The sequence below is a fragment of the Psammomys obesus genome, unplaced genomic scaffold, assembly GCF_907164565.1.
Source record: "Psammomys obesus unplaced genomic scaffold, mPsaObe1.curated_primary_1811, whole genome shotgun sequence".
Lineage (NCBI taxonomy): Eukaryota > Metazoa > Chordata > Mammalia > Rodentia > Muridae > Psammomys > Psammomys obesus.
Genome location: NW_026596134.1, coordinates 8,309,161 through 8,330,985, shown reverse-complemented (window position 1 = coordinate 8,330,985; position 21,825 = coordinate 8,309,161). Strand labels below are relative to the sequence as shown.

At 38.1% G+C, this 21,825-nt stretch overlaps 1 protein-coding gene across 5 annotated transcripts in view; it reads left to right on the top strand.

Annotated features, from left to right (window-relative positions):
- The window catches only part of Ppp4r4 (protein phosphatase 4 regulatory subunit 4), a 95,341-nt gene that overhangs the window by 55,272 nt on the left and 18,244 nt on the right, over positions 1–21,825 (top strand). For all 5 annotated transcript variants that reach the window (XR_008718476.1, XM_055593050.1, XM_055593048.1 and 2 more), the window contains 8 exons: positions 1,229–1,351; positions 2,720–2,889; positions 3,210–3,329; positions 6,176–6,253; positions 6,970–7,053; positions 8,332–8,514; positions 17,939–18,044; positions 19,396–19,543. Coding sequence is in view for 4 of the 5 variants with exons in the window: in XM_055593050.1 (XP_055449025.1) it covers positions 1,229–1,351; positions 2,720–2,889; positions 3,210–3,329; positions 6,176–6,253; positions 6,970–7,053; positions 8,332–8,514; positions 17,939–18,044; positions 19,396–19,543 (1,012 nt within the window). In the remaining variant the exon portion in view is untranslated. The remainder of the gene's footprint in view (positions 1–1,228; positions 1,352–2,719; positions 2,890–3,209; positions 3,330–6,175; positions 6,254–6,969; positions 7,054–8,331; positions 8,515–17,938; positions 18,045–19,395; positions 19,544–21,825) is intronic.

Genomic DNA, 21,825 nt, shown 5'->3' with positions numbered 1-21,825 from the left:
CTGTAACATGTCTAAATGAGTTCTTAATAATATTTGAATGCAGGGATCTGGCATTAAAATGCCAGTAGAGGAGAAATTTGGAATAGATAATTCTGTTATCCCCACTTACACATCAGTGGGGATGTGTAAGAAAGTATTCCTTGTCCTATGCAAACCACGGCACAGAACAGTTAGTGGCTCTACTAAGCATGTATCCCGACCTAGAACGGAGCCTGTCTCAGAACAAGTAGTTCATCTGTGGATATTAGCCCATGACAGGGTAGTGTGTGGAGGCCTAAATGCCAAGACTGAGGCATGAAAGTCAGCTGTGTAATTGTAGGATTGAATTCACTGGAATCATCAATTTGGTCTGAAAAAGGAGGGCCTCTGAAAGATTATTGTGATATAGACAATAATTTTGAATAAAAGTTTCAGAATGATCACTGAGGTAATATGACAAACCACAAGTTTATTTGTTCTTTAATTTCTAAGATCCTTTTTATTCTTCATATAGTGAACTCCATATAAAACTTGCTTTGTTAAGCAGACATTATTATATGGATTTCATTTAATAACAATTGAAGATAAGGCCCTGAATTGTGATGCTAATAGTAGTCATAAAAGCAGTAACATTCATGTCCCTGTTGTAGCTTTTTACCCCTAAGTACTGATGCATGTCTGTCAGGTAGCTTAATTGAACCATGGGAATTTTCAAGAGTATTTGGAAGTAAGGCTTAACTGTTGCTAACGTATCAGAAGCATATGACCTAAGTGGTTATACTTAAAGAACTAGTCAGCCTTTAAAGAGTCATCTAAGAAGTAAAAACAGTGAAATTAAGTAGATAGGTTATATTTCAAGTTAACTTTGATAAAAAAATAATAATAAAGTTACAGCGTGGCATGGAAAGAGTCTAAGAGAGAATTAGAAGTTTCCTAGGTCTGCCTTCCATCTGCTTATATTGAAAATGTTAGAACTTTCCTGGTTATTCAGACTTAAGACCCCAGTCATCTCCTTGTCTTAATTGTGATGACCCTATAGTCAATTTTCTGCAGCTCCTGTATAAGTTCAAAGTTACAGTTTCTGGAGATCTTAACCCTCGTCACTAGTTTCCTTCCATCACTGTTGTCAGGCATTTCTATCACTGTTAGTCTAACACAGACATTTTTTTTTTCTTTCTGCGTCTTAGTTTCCACGTGGTAATGTGAACAACTGGCTCTAAACTATATATTGTTTTGTTTTGTTTTCCAGATGACAGAAGTCAAACTATACTTCCCTTAGTGAAATCGTTCTGTGAAAAATCTTTCAAAGCAGATGAATCAATTCTTATTTCTTTATCTTTTCATTTAGGAAAGCTATGCCATGGACTCTATGGTATGTTACACAGGGGTGGCAAGTGTAGCTGCTTTTCTCTTTTGTTTTGCTCATTTCATTTATCTCTTTATATGTTGCACAGTCTGTACAGTCTTCTGACAACTTAGAACTTTGGTAGCATAACTTAGAGCACATTTAGAAATGATGTTTTCGGGCTGGAGAGATGGTTCAGAGGTTAAGAGCACTGACTGTTCTTCCAAAGGTCCTGAGTTCAATTCCCAGCAACCACATGGTGGCTCATAACCGTCTATATTGAGACCTGGCCTGCAGGCACACATGCAGGCAAGACACTGTATACATAATAAATAAATAAAAATCTTAAAAAAAAAAGAAATGATGTTTTCACAGATGGAACCTTATTGGAAAGAGTCAAACAAGCACAGCCTTGGAACTTTTGGACATTTTGTATATTTAGGCTGAAGTGTGCTGATAGAAGATCAGACATGTATGTATATGTATATTTATGTGTATATATATATATATATATATATATATATATATATATATATATATATATGAGTAGTTCAGCTTGGAATGTAGACCAGTACCCAGGAGAGCATGTTCTAAGCTTACTGTTATCATGGAAGAATTAAACGCTTACCTAGCATAGTAATATACTTTATGTAGCTTACAGACAGCTGGTAACTGATAAACGTTTTACAGTATCCACCAAATCCCTGGCTCTGAGAGAGTTGATGAATGTGGAACTGTCTGTTGATGAATAGCATTTCTGATCACCCTGACAGCTTCCAGGCCATTTCTGACAACCTTAACTCTTTCTCTGTAGATACATGTGTGTTTTTTTTCCTGTGGAGACTTTAAAACATGTACCATAAGTGAACAGCAGTATTATAAGTGTGATCCTAATAATGATGGTTTCTTAGTGTTCCAGAAGCTGTGGAGCTAATGCAGACAGACATAATTCCTGTTGTCCATAGTTTGTATTTTTAAAACTAAAAATGACATTTTAAAATTTTATTCTTTTATACATCACATCCCAACCACAATTTCCCCTTCCTCCACTCCTTCTTTTCCTTTTCTCCCACCTCTCCTGTCTCTCACATCTGCTCTTTCCTTGTTCCCTGCAAAAAGTAAAAACAAAAAGAGCTGGACTCCCAAGGGTATTCACCAAATATGTCCTGACCTGATACAGGAAGACTGGGCACAAACCCTCATATAAGTTATTAAAGTAAACACAAGGTGAAAGTATGACCTGGTAGCTTTTCTTTTGCTCATTGCTGCAAGAATCATCTGTAACAATGCTGCTTAATATTTTGTTCTAGACGTGTTCTTATTGCACTTTGAGTTTCTCTTTAAATTTTTTGGTTGCGATTGAAGTATTGGACACAGGCTTTATATTTGCTTTAGGAATTTTCACTCCAGATCAGCACTTGAGATTTTTGGAGTTTTATAGGAAACTTTGTACATTGGGTCTGCAACAAGAAAATGGCCACAATGAAAACCAGATTCCGCCCCAAATCGTAGAACATGAGAAGAAATATACTTCAGTACGAAAGAACTGTGCTTACAACTTCCCGGTAATAAAATATGTGTTTATACTTATTGATGGTTTTGATTATGACTTTAAAACATGAGGAGAATGCGTGAAGATATTGACATCTCTGAAACTTGCTGTTTAACAATGTATCTAAATGAATAGGAGATATTAAACAAATATTAGTGTAATTTATATTTCTGTATATATATGAGAATTATATGCATGCATTTGGGTTTTGCAAACATAATTTTTTATTAACTATGCTTAATAGAATATGATTTCAGTTTTAGTGAAATGATTATATTAGGTATTGATGCATGTTTTCTTTCCTTTCCATTCATCTCCTTCCACCTCCACTAGGCCATGATTGTTTTTGTTGATCCTAAAAACTTCCACATGGAACTCTATTCTACATTCTTCTGCCTTTGTCATGACCCCGAAGTACCAGTCAGATACACTATTGCTATTTGCTTTTATGAAGTAAGTCAAAGAATGGATTCCATGGTGCACATGTTGATTTCTGTCTGTGTATGTTAGATGCTGTTTTACTATTCTGTATATTGCGTTTACTTGTTATAAGATAGAGATCCCATACTCTTCCATGTTATAGTTTTAAGTCTTGTTTTGAATTTTCATAATTCTCTTTTTAGTGTGTTTACAAAATCCATTTACATAAATACATTATATTCATTTACTCATTAATCTACCTTTTAGCATTTCTAAGCTAAATACTTACTTTAAGCCAGGTATTATGATAGCTATAATTTTATATGCTTTATCATATTTATACTTTGCCCTTACATTTAAGTAGTTTTAGGGTAAATGGAAAATTGAATAACAAATTATTTATATTTATTACTTTTGCTGCAAGTGAAATTTTATGAGCACAGCTTTTAGCTTCAGCTGTAAAACTTTCCATAAATTATATACAAAAGTAAAATTAAACTTTTATGATGAACATGATTAACTTTCATCTTTGAAGTTGAAATTTGAGACCTGTTTCTTAGAAGATGGAGGTAAAATACACATGTATGTAACTGTTTGTTACTTGTGTCATTGCCGTGACAGAATACCTAACCAATGTAACTTAACAAGAAAGGTTTTACCTTAGCTTAAAGTTCTGGGGAACAGGCTATCATGGTGAGGAAGGCAGCTGGCCACTTTGAGTCCACACTCAGGAAGCAGAGAGCAATGAATGCTGCTGCTCAACTCCTTCTGTTTTTTAGTTAGTCCAGGATCCAAGGCCATGGAACAGTCCTGCCCACAACCAGAGTGTGTCCCAGTTTGCTTCTCTGTTACTCTAACAAGTACTATGACAAGAAGCAGCTTGCGGGAGAGAAGGGTTTGATAAAAGCTTTCACTTCCAGATCATAGCTCATCATTGAGGAAAGTCAGGGCAGGAACTCAAGTAGTTGCTTGAAGCAGAAACTATGGAGGAATGGTGCTTTGCATGCTTGCTCTATGGCTCTCTTAGCTGGCTGTCTTACGCTGTTCAGGCACACTGCCTAGTGTTGCCCACCCTGGGCTGAGACCTTCCATGCCAATTATCAATCAAGACAAGGCTCCACAAACATAGCTACAGGCCTATCTGATATAGACAGTTCCTCAGCTGAGGTTCCTCTTCCCAGGTGACGTGGTGTTGAGGAAGTTGACAACTGAAACTAAGACAGGGTGGGTCTTCCCATCTCAGTTCATCCAGTCTAAAAATTCCTTCACAGATTCTTGTATGCTTGTCCGCTGAAGTAAGGCTAGATCCTGTCACATTGACAATCACTACTGACCTTCACAATATATAAGCTAGAACTTGTCGATTCAATAGTGATGTGGCAGCCTCTTTATAACTGATATGATAAAATATTTTCTTTCCTTATAAATTATATAGTAAATTCTTATTGCCAGCCAGAATATTTGTACTTCATGTCAAAACACTATAGATTAACTGAGAGAATGCAGGATAGTGATAGTATCATTGTAGATGTTATTAAGATTCTTTTGGCTATTTATTTGTATTCTTTGCTTCTTTAAAATAGCACCTTTCCATTGGTCAAGTGTTTGCCTGAGTGAGGATTAGAGTTCAGATCCCACATAACTATTGCTGAGCATGGCAGCCTGCCTGCAATCTGTGTTCCCAGGAGGCAGAGATAGGGCCTCTCCAGAGCTAGCAAGCTAAAGTACCTCAGTCTGGAGCCCTGGGTTTAAGTGAGAGACCTTTGATATATGAAGCAGAGTGATCAAGGAAGGTACCCAGATCAACTTCATGTGCATCCACACATGCACATTGCCAAACACATGCACACATGAATAGCAATGAAATAAAAATGTAAAAATATTTTTCTGCCATAGATGATATATATATATATATATATATATATATATATATATATATATATATATATATTCATAGTACAAAGTCTAGGAAATAGTCTACTTAAATGACACAGTTATTTAAAGTTATCCCAATGTTACACAGTTGTATCATCTCTGTAGATTGACCCGCAAAAGCCTACTTTTAGAGGAGGAAAGGGCAGAAGGTATTTTCCAGCAGAGCCTGTAGGTTATTTGTTCCTTTAGCTTGATTCCTGTGCACTCTTCAGAGAAGACTGGACAGGAGTGGAGTCTGAGAATGCACAGTTTCTCTTCTCTCCTTGGTTTAATCTTTGATTTAGTTATATTTTATAGCAGATGAAACAACACACACACACACACACACACACAAACATACACACACACTAGTATTTCTGTAATAGGAGTCACTTTGGAGATGGTTGTTCTGTGTGTTTTATGGATGTCTGATGATCATATTCTCACAGTGTGTGTAATGTTCAGTTCCCTAAAACAAAGGGCTTATTTTAATTTGTTTTTCCCTTTAAATAACAAAAGTTTGCCACTGACTTTACAAGTTTTCTAATCTAGTGTTGATACTAGATTTGATAATTACTATATTATAACTTTACTCTTATTTTTTTAGAAAATGCCTTTTAAAAAGTGTTTCTAACAACTCTAAACAAATCCAAACAAAAGATCTTAAAGCACTTTATTTAGGCATTTTCCCACCCCTGACCCCTGCAAACAAAACTTGACTCAAGCCCAGTATAGTATCTCTTCTTTTTGTGCTTTCCCTCCACACTTCAGCACATCTCGTCCTGTGGCCACACCTCCCAGCATATTAGGAAACTGATCTATGTGACTAAATTTGCTAGAAATTAATTTCATATTTATGTTGTAACTTATTTTTATTTTAAGAGTATTTAATAAGAATGTAGTTAAAATTCGTATCTTAACATTATGTAGTCTCAAATCTGAGAGACTTTATTGTTGCATTTTAGGTATCTAAACTTCTGAATTCTGGAGTATATTTAATACACAAAGAACTGATTACGTTATTGCAAGATGAGTCGCTGGAGGTAAAACAAGTTCCCACTCTGGCCTTTACTTCCCATATTAAGCTAAACTATGTCAGTACCTGTGTCACTGTGTCATTGGGAAGATCTTAGAAGTTAGGACTTCCAGTACATCTGGTTTTAACATGGAAGTGTATATTGTTTATTAAGGAAAATTAGGAAGTGCCAACATATGGACAAAAGAGAAGCTTCAGTTGAGAAATCACAGTTGACATTTTGTTACAGTTTTGGTTTTCTGATCAGTATTGCATTTTTCTATCAAAGGCTTTATTCACACTTGTAATTGTATCACATTTTTGACTTTTACTCAGCATTGTTTTGAGAGTATATTTTACCTTGTAGATAGACTTGTGAAGATTTTGAAATTCTTCCATCTGATGCCATATTTGACACATTCTATTCAGCAAAATGATTACTTGCTTGGGAGATGTAGCTTATCACAGGGTACCTGAGGGTGCCACCTGATGTAGACTCCTTCCCAAAGTTTGAAGGCAGTTTTGAGTATGTTAGCTTTCTCCAGTTTGTACCAGTAGAAGCCATACTGATCTTTTTCTTAAGAAAAAATAAAGAAAAGAAAAGAAAAGAAAGAACAAAGGAAGACCCAAGATGTTGTTGTTTGGTTAAGAATACTTTTTCAATGTATAAATTGAATTGAGGAATTAACTAATTTAGAAGACAGATAATAACTATTATAAACACAGTCAATATCTCTTTAAAAGGTACTGGATGCTCTTATAAATCACCTCCCAGAAATCTTGGAACTTATGTCTACTGGTGGAGAAAGCAGTGTTCAAGAAAATAAGGTAAGTCCCATCTTTCAGGAAAGTTGGAGGTTTGTCGTTGTATTCTGCAGGGTGCTTGTGAGGAAACAGGGAAAGAATATGTGAGAAGCACTAAAATAGTGCTTGCCTTGTGCTGGTCAGTATCCAGCCCTTTGGCCATTTGTCAGGACCCAAGGATGGCAGGTAGTTCATCCCCAGGTGGCTTTAAAATTTACATGAGAGGTCTAGAGAGATGGCTTACAGCAGCCAAGAGCTCTACTGATCTCATAAGGATCCGGGTTTCATCCCAGCATCCTTATTAGGTACTGCACAATCACTAGTAACTTGTCTCCAAAAGAATCTAATGCCCTCTTATGGCATTCTTCAGGACTGCATGCAAGTGTACCCTCACCCCATCACCACACACATGCACAGAAGCAATAAAAAAGTTATGTTATAACAAGGAAGGATGGGTTGGACTCGTTACTTCCCAGCTCTGAGCCACATTTGGCAGCACTATTGTGAGATACTGGCAATTAATTGGAAACATCTTAAGATCTCAATTTCTGTCCTACTATCAAGGAATTTGAAGGCCAAAGAGTCATAGGTACCACACACTCATATTTTCCTGGATGGCGAAGTAATGTAGGAATAAAATCTCCCAAGTTACCAACTCCTTTCCCCTCAGGCTGTTTCCTGAGCCTCTGCTGTATGGGTGACAAAATGAAGTGTGTAGATTATTTGAAGACCTCCAAAGGAAGGCCCATTTCAAATACAGTATTTCTAATTGTTAAACTTATGGTTTTTACAATAAACATTCAAGCAAGTAAATAAAATAACACCTGCTGCATAGCCATGCCTGTGTCTGAAGGCTTCTGGCACGAGGTCCCCTCTGCAGTTACTTCATAGTGGTTCCAACTACCACAGTTCTCATAATTGTCTTTGGAATTTGTATTCACATTTTCAATATTAAAGATTATTAAATTTAATAAATAAGACAAAGGGTAGGAATTTAGAAGGTCAAGCTTGCCTAGAGTGAAATGTAAGGAACTGCGTGTTAGAATAGTTGCCTTGAAAACCAACCTGATAATCAGCTTGACAGGAAGAATAATAAGTCCATGCTCTAGAGGTTCCATTTCCTGATGCCAGACGTTCTTCTCAAGAACTTTTTTAAACGATTGAGTCTGCCTGATAACTGCCTCCCAATGACAAATGAGATGTCTTTTAAACTCCGAAGTCCATCCCTGGGGTATGCTTACATGGGAGGCTGCAGTTGATGGGTTGAGTCACCATCAGCTCTTTCCTTGTGTTTCTTTCTAGTTGTCCTCACTGCCAGACTTGATTCCCGCACTCACAGCTGCTGAGCAGCGAGCTGCGGCCTCTCTGAAGTGGAGGACTCATGAGAAGCTTCTGCAGAAATACGCCTGTCTGCCTCACATTATATCGAGTGACCAGATTTATTACCGTTTCTTACAAAGAATGTTCACCATTATGATGACAAATGTAAGCCCTGAATTTCCTCTGATTGTTTTAAAATCAGGAATAATTTCCGCATTACCAAATTCTTCACCTTTTCAAGATACAAGAATGAGAGTTCTTTGAAGAGTAACATTTTCCTAGGTCCCCCAGGAGGGGTGTCAAGTTCCTCTGCTCCTCTGATTTACCCTTACACCAGTAAGCTGTAGGGAGGTGTGAACAGGGTTCATCTTATGAATACTCTTTGTCCACTGACAGAGGAGTGTGGATAACTCACCTCAGACTTCTGTGTTATTCTTAGAAGCAGATGTGGGTAGCCCAGTCTGTCCTGAAATTTTTACAGAGATGACATTGAACTTCTGACCCTCCTGCCTCTATCTCCCCAATGCTGAGATTATAGGTGTGTGGCACCATACTTAGTTCATGTGGTTCTGGGGATTGAACTCAGGGCTTCATGCATGCTAGGCAAGTCCTTAACTTATTGAGCTGCATCTCCTGCCTTAAAGCTAGGACTTGATACAGTTCTTTTGGAGAGAAACGTTGATAGGACTTAGTAACGCCAACTGTAAACAAACAAACAAATAAACAAACAAAGTTCTGCTTTGCTGCTTATTTGGTATACCCATACGTCAGCATCTCTCCAGTGGTCCCTCTTAGTCTGGGTACTGTGTCTTTTATAGTGCCTTGGGACACTTACACTAAAAGCATGGAAGCCTTAGTGTAGATAGCCCTCTCTGATCTGAGGAGTGACAGCTTGTTCTCCATATAGCTATATGAGAACCTCACGAAGCTGTCCACCTTTTGTAAAAACTTCCAGAGAGGAAGGACTGTTTAGACTACAGTCCACTGTATATATATGATGGCAACCTTTTAAAGGTGGGTTTTTTTAATCCTTATTTTTAAAGCCGCACTACTGGGGCTGTAGCTTAGCAATAAGGTACTGGAATAGCATACATATGTTCATAGGTTCAATCTCCCATAACAGGGGAAACAAGCAAGCAAAGAACTTACATATGTTTCTATTTTACAATCTGAACAGAAGTAATTTTCATAAAAGAGAAATGAAGATCCAAGAGTTGTTTCCAAAATTCAAAATAAGTTTAGTTACAAAGATTTAGAAAGGAGAAAATATTATTGGTATTTTTAGCTTAAAAAAAATATGAAGCCCACTGTATTGTCCACCACCCAACAAGCTCAACACATGTGGCAATGGAAATCTGAGGAATCGAAGGTTATGCTTTGGGTATAATAACCTTAAAAAGTGATTTGATGAGGAGGATCCAAGATGGAGGTGCCTGGAGGACACTGTGTCTGAGGAGCAGGACAGTAGTGTTGGCACAGCAACCAGGAGACTGAACTCTGGGACCTAAAACACCAGCATTTGTGATTGCCAGGTGAGAGGAAATCCTAAGTGTGGAAATCAATTGGGACTGACCTCAGGTCACCCAGTCAATCCCTGGAAAAGGTCTTGGGGACAGTGGGCGCACAGCCTCCCACTCAGAGCAGTGCACCCGGCTGCCATCCCAGACTGGGACACACAGCCTCTGACCCAGAGTGAGGCGCCCAGCCTCTGGATCAGAGCGGAGCCCTTAGTTGCCGGCTCAGAAAGGAGCGCACAGCCTCTGGCCCAGAGCAGGGTACACAGCTGCCAGTCCAGATCAGGGCGCACAGCCTCTGGCCCAGAGTGAGGCACCCAACCTCCGACCCAGAGCAGAGCCCTTAGTTGCTGGCCCAGAGAGGAGTGCACAGCCTCCGGCACAGAAGGAGACGCACAGCTGTCAGCCCAGAGTGGGGCTCACAGCTATCAGCCCAGATCAGGGCGCACAACCTTTGGACCAGATTAGCACCCCCAGTCACCATCCCAACCGGGGTACACCATCTCTGGCTCAGGGTGGGGCCTTCAGTCTCTGGCCCAGAGACTTGCTGTGCATTCGACTCACCTTCTTAGACAGGGCACCAGAGACTGAGTTTCCCTGTTGGGAGAAAACCCCACAGTTAGGAAATCAGCAGGTTCTTCAAGAGGGCTGTGCTTGGAAAACAGTGTAACAACAGCAGCAGCTCACTAAATTCAGAAGAAGAAACCCAGCAATAGGGCAGCTGTCTCCAGGACTTCTACGGGTGAGTGGAGAGCCCCCTTAACTAACAAAGACCACAGCTACCACTCAAGTCTATATGCCTGAGGTGAGCAGTGGCAATTCCTGAGAAACACTGGCCATTCAGTGAACATACACAAAAAGCAGAGGAGGCCTCCTTCAGGAAAAATCATCTTCCTGCCAAGGGGATTCTCCCTACCCCAGGATTCCAGGAAGCACCAGAAACTAACAGCCAACACCTAAAATAGCCCAACAGATAGAGGTCAGTGTAAAAGCTCAACAAACAAAAGAGAGAGCATACATCTCCAGAACCCAACCATCCAGGGGCAAGCAGCCCTGGACACCCCAGCATAATTGAAATTCAAGAAGATGACCTTACATCTATGCTGATGAAGAGGATAATAGAGGAAACAAATAAAATATGTAAAGAATTAGAAGATAAAATCAAACAGATTATGGCCATCCGTGAAGAAATACAAGAAGCTGCAGCCAAACAGTTTGTGGCCTTCAGAGAGGAAATCATTAAATCACTGAAAGAAATAAAAGAAACAGAGAAATGTTCAAACAAACAGTTGAAAGAACTAAAAGAAAAACAGAAAATACAATCAGACAGGTGAAGGAAATAAACAAAACAACTCAAGATCTGAAGATAGAATTGGAAATATTAAAGAAAACACAAAAGGAGGAAATCATGAAGAGGAAGAATTTAGGGAAGGAAACAGGGACTACAGAGGTAATCATAACCAACAGAGTACAAGAGATGGAAGAAAGAATCTCAGGTGTAGAAGATACAATGGAAGAAATCGATGTATCCATCAAAGAAAATGTTAAATCCAAAAAATTTCTGACACAGACCATCCAAGAAAGTCAAGACAATATGAAAAGACAAAACCTAAGAATAATAGGAATAGAGGAAAAAGATTCCCTCCTCCAAGGCCCAGAAAATATTTTCAACAGAATCATAGAAGAAAATTTCCCCAACTTAAAGGAGAGGCCTATAAGAATACAAGAGACAGAACACCTAATAAATTAGACCAGAAAAGAAAATCCTCCTACCACATAATAATCAAAACAGTAAGTATATAGAACAAAGAAAAAAATACTAAAAGCTGCAAGGGAAAAAGGCCAAGTAACATATAATAGCAAACCCATCAGAATCACACCTGATTTCTCAATAGAGAGTATGAAAGAAAGAAGGGCCTGGACAGATATAATGCAAACCCTAAGAGAACACAGATGTCAGCCCAGGCTACTATACCCAGCAAAACTCTCAGTCATCATAGATGGAGAATTCAAGATATTCAATGACAAAAACAAATTCAAACAATACCTATCCACAAATCCAGCATTACAGAAGATACTAGATGAAAAAATAGAATCCAGGAAAACTAACTACATTCAGTAAAACACAGGAAACCAATAACCTCACTACAGCAAAACTAAAAGTAGCCAAGCACACAAACACACTACCATAGCCAACAGCAAAATCAAAGCATCTAACAGCCACTGGTCATTAATCTCCCTTAACACCAATGGACTCAACTCTCCAATCAAAAGACAAAGACTAACAGAATGGATACATAAACAAGACCCAATAATCTGTTGCATACAAGAAACATACCTAAGTCACAAAGATAGACATTACCTGAGAGTAAAGGGCTGGAAGGCAATTTTCCAAGCAAATGGACTCAAGAAGCAAGCAGGAATAGCCATTCTAATATCTAGTAAAATAAATTTTCAACCAAAATTAATCAAAAGAGATGGAGAGGGTCTTTTCATACTCATCAAAGGAAAACTCCACCAAAAGACAACACAATTCTGAACATCTATGCTCCAAATACAAGAGCAACCACATTTGTAAAAGAAACATTAATAAAACTGAAACCACACATAGATCCCCACAAAATAATAGTGGGAGACTTCAATACCCCACTCTCAACAAAGGACAGGTCAACAAAACAGAAATTAAAACAGAGAAACAATAACTCTAACAGAGGTCATGAATCAAACGGGCCTAAGTGACATCTACAGAACATTTCACCCAAACACAAAAGAATTTACCTTCTTTTCAGCTCCTCATGGAACCTTCTCCAAAATAGTTGATCACAAAACAAGTCTCAACAGATACAAAAAGATTGAAATAATCCCATGTATCCTATCTGACCAACATGGACTAATGCTGCCTCTCAATGACAACAGTAATAACAAAAAGCCTACACACACATGGAAACTGAACAACTTGCTACTCAATGACAGCTGGGTCAGGGAAGAAATAAAGAAATTAAAGTTTTCCTAGAATTCAATGAAAAAGAAAGCACAACATACTCAAACTTATGTTACATGATGAAAGCAGTGCTAACAGGAAAGTTCATAGCACTAAGTACCTTCAGGAAGAAATTCAAAACATCTCCTGCAAGCAACTTAATGGCTTGCCTAAAAGCCCTCGGGAAAAAAGGAAGCAGATACACCAAACAGGAATAAATGGCTGGAAATAATCAAACTGAGGGCTGAAATCAATAAATTGGAAACAAATAAAACAATTCAAAGAATCAATGAAACCAAGATCTGGTTCTTTGAGAAAATCAACAAGATAGGCAAACCCTTAGCCAAACCAAACTAACTAAAAGGCAAAGAGACACTATCCAAATCAACTAAACCAGAAATGAAAAGGGGGACATAACGACAGACACTGAGGAAATCCAAACAATCATTAGGTCTTACTTCAAAAGCCTATATGCCACAAAATTTCAAAATCCAAATGAAGTGTACATTTTTCTTGATCAACTCCATGTATCAAAGCTGAATCAAGGCCAGGTAAATCAATTAAATAGTCCTATATCCCCTAAGGAATAGAAGCAGTCATCAATAGTCTCCCTTCCAAAAAAAAGCCTAGGGCCAGATAGTTTCAGTGCAGAATTCTACCAGACCTTCAAAGAAGAGCTAATACCAATACTCTTCAAAGTATTCCACAAAATAGAAACAGAAGGAACATTACCAAACTCATTCTATGAAGCCACAGTCACCTTGATACCAAAACCTCACAAAGACCCAACAAAGAAAGAGAATTTCAGGCCAATCTCCCTTACGAACATTGATGCAAAAATACTCAACAAACCGAATCCAAGAACACATCAAAGATATAATCCACTATGACCAAGTAGGCTTCATCCCAGGTATGCAGGGGTGGTTCAATATACGGAAATCCATCAATGTGATCTACCATATAAACAAACTGAATGAGAAAAACCACATGATAATCTCTTTAGATGCTGAAAAAGCATTTGACAAAATCCAACATCCATTTATGTTTAAAGTATTGGAGAGATCAGGGATACAAAGCACATACCTGAATATGGTAAAGGCAATATACAACAAGCCTATAGCCAACATCAAACTAAATGGAGAGAAACTTAAAATCAATCCCACTGAAATCAGAGACAAGGCAAGGCTGCCCACTCTTTCCATACCTCTTCAACATAGTTCTTGAAGTCCTAGCTAGAGCAATAAGACAATTAAAGGAAATCAAGGGAATACAAAGGAAAGGAAGAAGTCAAAGTATCACTATTTGCAGATGATATGATAGTATACCTGAGTGATCCCCAAAATTCTAGCAGAGAGCTACTATAGCTGATAAACACCTTTAACAAAGTGGCTGGATACAAAATTAACTCAAAATAATCAGTAGCCCTTCTGTATACAAAAGACAAAAGGGCTGAGAAAGAAATTAGGGAAACAACACCCTTCACAATAGCCACAAAAGACATAAAGTACCTTGGTGTGACCCTAACCAAGAAAGTCAAAGACTTGTATGAAAAAAATTTCCAGTCTCTGAAGAAAGAATTAGAAGAAGATATGAGACGATGGAAAGATCTCCCATGCTCATGGCTTGGCAGGATTAACATAGTAAAAATCGCCATCTTACCAAAAGCAATCTACAGATTCAACGCAATTCCCATCAAAATACTGACACAATTCTTTATAGACCTGGAAAGAAAAATTCTCAACTTCATTTGGAATAACAAGAAACCCAGAATTGCCAAAACAATCCTCTACAATAAAAGATCTTCTGGAAGTATCTCCATCCCTGATCTCAAGCTGTACTATAGAGCAACAATACTAAAAATTTCATGGTACTGGCATAGAAACAGAATAGTAGATCAATGGAATAAAATAGAAGACCCAGAAATAAACCCACACACTTATGGACACCTGATCTTTGAGACAAAGATGTCAAAACCATACTATGGAAAAAAAGATAGCATCTTCAACAAATGGTGCTGGTCTACATGTATGTAGACCATGCATACTTATCACCCTGCACAAAACTAAAGCCTAAGTTGATCAAAGACCTCAATATAAAACCAGACACACTAAACCTTTTAGAAGAAAAAGTGGGGAAGAGCCTTGAACTCATTGGCACAGGAAACAACTTCCTGAACAGAACACCAACAGCACAGGCACTAAGGGCAACAAACAATAAATGGGACCTCATGAAACTGAAAAGCTTCTGTAAAGCACACTGTTGTCAAAACAAAGCGACTGCCTACAGAAAGGATTTTCCCCAACCTTATCTCTGACAGAGGGCTAATATCCAAAATATGTAAAGAACTCAAGAAGTTAAACAGCAACAAATCAAGTAATTCAGTTAAAAAATGGGGTACAGAGTTAAACAGAGAATTCTCAATAGAGGAATATAGAATGACAGAGAAACAATTAAAGAAATGTTCAATGTCCTTAGTCATCAGGGAAATACAAATCAAAAAGACCGTGAGATTTCACCTTATACCCATCAGAATGGCTAAGATAAAAAATTCAAGTAACAACACATCCTGGGGAGGATGTGGAGAAAGGGGAACCCTCCTTTATTGCTGGTGGGAATGTAAACTTGTACAACCACTTTGGAAATCAATCTGGCACTTTCTCAGACAACTAGGAATAGCAGTTCCTCAAGACCCAGCTATACCACTCTTAGGTATATATCCAAAAGAGGCTCAAATACACAATAAAGATATTTACTCAACCATGGTTGTAGCAGCTTTATTTATAATAGCCAGAAGCTGGAAACAGACAAGATGCCCCTCAGTTGAGGAATGGATACGGAAATTGTGGTACATCTATATAATGGAATGTTACTCAGTGATAAAATCAAGGAAATCATGAAATTTGCAGATAAATGGTGGGAACAGGAAAGGATTATCCTGAGTGTGGTATCCCAGAAGCAGAAAGACACACAGGGTATATACTCACTCATATAGACTTATAATATAGGATAAACCTACTAACATCTGTACACCTAAAGAAACTATTCAAGAGTGTGGACTCTCGCTAAAATGCTCAATCTCCATCCAGAAAGGCAAAGAGGATGGATATCAGAAGAAGGAGAAAACAGGGAACAAGTCAGAAGCCTGCCACAGAAGACCTCTGAAAGGCTCTGCTCTATAGACTATCAAAACAGATGCTGAGACTTATAGCCAACCATTGAGCAGAGTGCAGGGAATCTTATGAAAGAAGTGGGAAATAGTAAGATCTGGAAAGGACAGGAGCTCCACAAGGAGAGCAACAGAACCAAAAAATCTGAACACAGGGGTCTTTCCTGAGACTGACACTCCAACCAAGTTTCATGCATGGAGATGACCTAGAAGCCCTGCACAGATGTAGCCCATGGCAGCTTGGTCTCCAAGTGTGTTTTGTAGTAATGGGAACAGGGACTGTCACTGATATGAACTGATTGGCCTGTTCTTTGATCACCTCCCCCCTGAGGGGGGAGCAGCCTTACCAGGCCACAGAAGAAGACAATGTAGTCACTCCTGATGAGACTTAAAAGACAAGGATCAGAAGGAAGGAAAAGAAGACCTCCCCTATCAGTGGGCTTGGGGAGGGGCATGGTTGGAAAAGAGGGTGGGAGGGAGGGATTGGGAGGATAGGAAGAAGGAAGCTACAGGGGGGAAACAAAGTGAGTAAAGTATATTTAATAAAAAATAAAAGGAACTATATTAAAAAATAACAAAATTAAAAAAGTGATTTGACAATAATAACTCCTTGTCACTTTTATATTTATTTAGTGTGTGTGCGTGTGTGTGTGTGTGGATGAGGGCTTACAGGTACAGTGACACATAAGTAATACCCGGAGGAGAACTCATCGATGCTGTCCTGAGGTCCTTATTAATTTCTGTCCCAAATGAATATTGCCTTGCTTTATAAGACATCACATGAGGCATAAACTAAGCATATTGTCATACATCTTATATATATGCATTTGAAACTCTGTCATGTCGTACAAAGGTAAAGAAGAGAGGGGCATGCTTTTATTTAGTTCACTGTCTGAAATTCACATAAGGTCGATTGCATTTCCGCTTATGCTGAGATCTGAAATTTTCAGTTCTAAACCATAGAAAATATCTTCCTTTTGTACCTAGCAGTCAACAATATCACATAGCAGAATGTCCAGTAAAATTGATACTTGTGTAGATGGAAAAGGTGAAGTCAGCCAGGACCACTGTCTCAACACTAAATAGCTGTAGAGATTCTCACTATAGTAGTCTGGATTTTAGGTGATGGGATATTATATTATTGATAGTAAGTCAGGACGGTGAATATGAATTTATGATGGACATAGTATACCTGGTTTAGAGCGTGTTCTTCAAGGGGCTGAAGCACAAAGGGTTTAGAGTATTGGTAATGCTATTGGGCTTTGCTCTGCCCAATGGTGCTCTCTAATACTAACACCCTTGTGTAGAGTTCTGGGACCTTTGTCTCCATATTGACAACTGTTATAGCTTTTGTGTTCCTCAGCCCTGGACAGTGAATAGCACTGCACCTCCTGGGCTTAGATATTTAGTCTCCATGCCTACATATACCAGCCCCCAAATTTTTCTTCAGTATATTTGAACACAGATCTTTAAATTTTAGAAGTGGCACATTTTGCTGATGTAACTGACATGTGCTATACTCCTGGAAATATTTGTTGAATATGTAAAAATGATTCATGTTTTGCCATCTGAAAGGATGGGTAGCTGAGGAGCATGTCATTTAAGATGAGGTGGCAAGGAGATGGTAGTCAAACGTAGATGATTTGAATGTGACTATGAAATTGAGCTAACTTGTGATAGGATATCTTATTTACTTGAGCGACATTAACATTGGCTAATAGAGATCCCTGCAGAAGGGTGTGAGCTCAGGGTTTGAAAGATAGTGAACACTTCTCATTTAGCCAAAAGCTTTGTATTGATTTGGTGTGGGGGCTCATCGCTGAGAACGTAACTTAGATGTGTAGTTCCATGGTGTAATGATGGGCATTCTGGATTCTGAGAGTATAGCTTAGGGTAGTGTGATTGTCTCTTCTGTTTTGTTTCTTCAAGAATGTCTTACCTGTCCAAAGAGCAGCTGCACGGACTCTATGCATTTTTCTACGATACAATCGTAAACAAGAACAGAGGCATGAAGTCATTCAGAAATTAATTGAACGTAAGTAATAATTTTAGAAAAAAATTCTAAAGTAGCTGATCTTAATTACATCTTCAAAGCACTGTATGTCAGCTGTTGAAGATAAATTAGGCTGATGATGATAAACATCTGGCTTTTATTTGAATTTTGTAAATTTCAAAGATGAAAATAGTATTTAACCGGAGCCTTCTTTTGTGAATTCCAACACAAGAGAAATTAAAATACATAACATATGTTGAAAGACTAATTTATGCTTTGATGAAATAACATTTGGAACTAAAGAACGAATAGGGTATTTTAAAATCTAATAATTTATTATCTAATGCTGTTTTCAGTATTAATCGAGTGAACCATAGTGGGCTTACAATTTTTTCTTGTATTGACAGCACATAGTAATGTGAATGTGAGCCATAATGATTCAGAAACCAGGTTAACACATACAAATTTATTGTGATTTGTTAGGAGATAAAGTCATGGCAAAATCTTTAAGGCGTTAATTCTGGTAGCAAATATATACATTTGTTTAGAGAGTTTATCAGTCATTGAATACTTGGATTTGACTACAGCTATGCTTAAATGCTTTTTAATAAAGCTATTATTCAGCAAAGACAAAGAAGAGGACCTTCTGTCTATTAGAACTTACCATTTTAATCATGAACCACCACTTTTCAAGAAAACAAGTACTTTTGTAAAATTTACTTAAGAAAAATTATACTCAGTATATTTTGGTTTTTCATTTCATGGCCTGTTTTTTTTTTTTTTTCATTTTTTATTAGTAGGGACTTACATTTAGAATAAGTTTCATTTTTAAAGATTCTTTGGTTTTAAGTATGAAGAACTTTGCTTTTGCACATTTATGTAAAAATGAGAAAATTATTCTTCAAATATTGACTAAAAATACCATCAGTAATCCTGTTTACATATGACTTTATCCACATCAGACACTTTTAAGAAAAAAAAAAAAGAGAATAATGAGGTTAGATTTTAAAGACTTGGAGGGTTTGTAGACTGCATTTAAATTGGCTTAAGTGACTGAATCCCATATTGTTTTCCAGGTTTAAAAATGATTCTATCTACAGGGTCCTTAGCATATAGGCGATGGTCAGACATAGTGGCTCTAGTCGTTCGGCCATCACAGTCCACCCATTAGTACTTACTGAAGTTTATGCAGTAACAATAAGCCCTTTCCTAGTTTTTGACATGTAATTATTATAGTCTACAAATCTAAAGTATATAATGACTATTTTTCTCTTGCCTATTGTATTTGTTAAATAAATTGCAGATAGATGGAAACTTTGTATGTTTTTCGGTGTTTAGCTTTGTAATCTATAATATAGGAAATATGAGGTTGTGGTGTTTTTGTTGTTTGTAGAATTGGGCCAAGGAAAAAGTTATTGGAATAGACTTCGGTTTTTGGATACCTGTGAATTTATCATAGAGATCTTTTCCAGATCATTTTTCTGCAAATATTTCTTTCTACCTGTTATTGAACTAACCCATGACCCAGTAGCAAATGTGAGGTATGTATCACTCTGCATGGCTTGAAAACATTGCCTTCTTCATATGTCCATTATGGTAAATGTTTGTAAACTCTTCTTAGTTAATCAAACCAATCAAGGAATCGATGCATGCTCTCAGAGTCTAAGTAGTTATTTTTGAAGGTTGACATGTTTATGGATATAGCATGATAATTTTTATAATATGGATATTGCATGTAACAATAAAATCAGGCTAGTTAGTATTTTCATTTCCTCAAATATTTGTTATTTCTCTGTGTTCAGAAACTTCAGCTCGGTCTTCTAGTTATTTATAAAATATGATAAAATAATGAGCAGTCACCTACTGTATTGCAAAGATTACAAGATAGTTCTCATACATCAACTGGATTTTGGTACCCTTTGCCTACCTCCTTCCGGCCACCCTTCTACTTGCTAATGGCTACCATTTTACGATTCACTGTTTTAGCTTCCACGTATAAGTAGGAACAGGCAATGCCTATGTCTTCATGTCTGGCTTATTTGACTTTATGTAATACTTTCTTGTTCCATCTGTTTTGTGGTAGGGTTCCATTCTTTGTTAGAACTGAATAACATTCCAATGTGTTTATATACCATATTTTCTTTACCCAGTTGTCTATTGATGGACATCTCTGTTGGTTTCATAATTAGTAATTATGGTTAGTAATTAGTCTTAGGATAAAATGTCACTTTCTTAATTGGTATTTCAGATCTTTTTTCTTACTGGGTTGAGCAAGCACAAGTCAAAGCCAGCCTACCAGGCTGACTGAGTAAATATTATTAATATGATAAAAGCCTTAACAAGTATTGTTTACTAAAAGCTCTAGTCCCCAAGTTCAAAAACTTTATAATTTTGTGGGCCCATGAATCATTATGTTTTCTAGATGTTTTGGGTAATAAAGAGTGATTTATGCTTTTTGTGCTTCTCAAGTGAATGTTTTAACATTTTATTTACTGAGTTTAGACACCATCAAGGCTGGGAAAATCCTTTGGTATTCAGAGGAGCCTTTTCTTCAGTGGCAGAAGTGAAGTCATTTCTCCAGAAAGAACTTGAGGGTTCTTAGTGTCCCCTACATCTGTGATGATCAGTGAGTGAGATGGAGGCAGTTAGTGCTCAGTGTTTAGAATCGCAGAGAAGAGCTCCTTCACCTCTTCAGATGCACAGAATCAAGGGCTGTTGTGTAGGAAAAGCTCTTGGCTGAAGGTCTGCAGAGACAGCATCCCGACAACCCTTGGGATGGGAGTTAGCTGCCTCAAGATTTGTCAAGGAAATGCAGAGCACTAACCTGGAGAACACATGATGAATGGATGACTTCAGCAGCTGTAAGAGAGACAGCTGCCTAGCACCCCTCCCCAGAACCAGCCTGAAGAGAGGGAGAGCTGGAGTCTAACAGAGCAGCTGTCCTTCCCCAGGGAGGCGCTCTTTACTCTTGGATCTCTGCTCACCTCCCTGGCATTCTGTAGCCTCCTTGTTTCTGCTTTACCCAGCTGATCTACACAGTGGTGGCGCCTTAGCATGTTTCTCATTTCTCTTCTTCTCTCGCTGCCCTTGTTATGCTAGTGATCTCTCCATTCCCATGCCTAAACCATCATCCCAATGCATTCCTGACTTAATCCTCACGAGGACATCCACCTGGACAGCAGGCTTACTGTGCCAGCTGCAGATTTATAATTCCCGTTGCATATGTAATAGGTGTTCCCAGACTTGATCTTTCTAGCAATCATGCTGGGTCTGCTTTGTCTGCATCTCACTAAGCAACTGGTTCATCTTCCCCTGCCCAGGCCAAAACCCAACCTTCTTCATTCTGTCATCCCATTGCAGTCCTTTTGTGAGTCTTTTGCCACTCACAAAAGACATGCAGAGTGTAGACTTCTCTGGGAACCCTGCTGCTGCTTCTGGCCGAAAGTACCATCATCTCTTGCTTGGGGTTTCCTCTATAGTTTCTCTTCCCTCCTTAAGCACTTATGCTTTAATCTCAAAACAGCATAGAATAATTATAAGAGTTAGGCTGGATCACTTTACTCCTCTACTCATACCCTCCAATGCTTTCATTGCATTTGAAATAGAAGTCAGGTTCCAAGCAGTGGCTCATAGGGCCCTGCATGAGTTGGTCCCTTGTCACCAATGAGGTCTACTAAGCTCATCTTTGCTTTAGTCTGCCTCAAGGCTAGTTTGCTAATTCAGAAAATCACTAGGCAAGCCTTCCCTGTTGACCACAAATGCTTTTTCAGACACTTGAGTGGCTTGCTCCCTCATTTTCTAGGTCTTCCCTTAAATATCATCT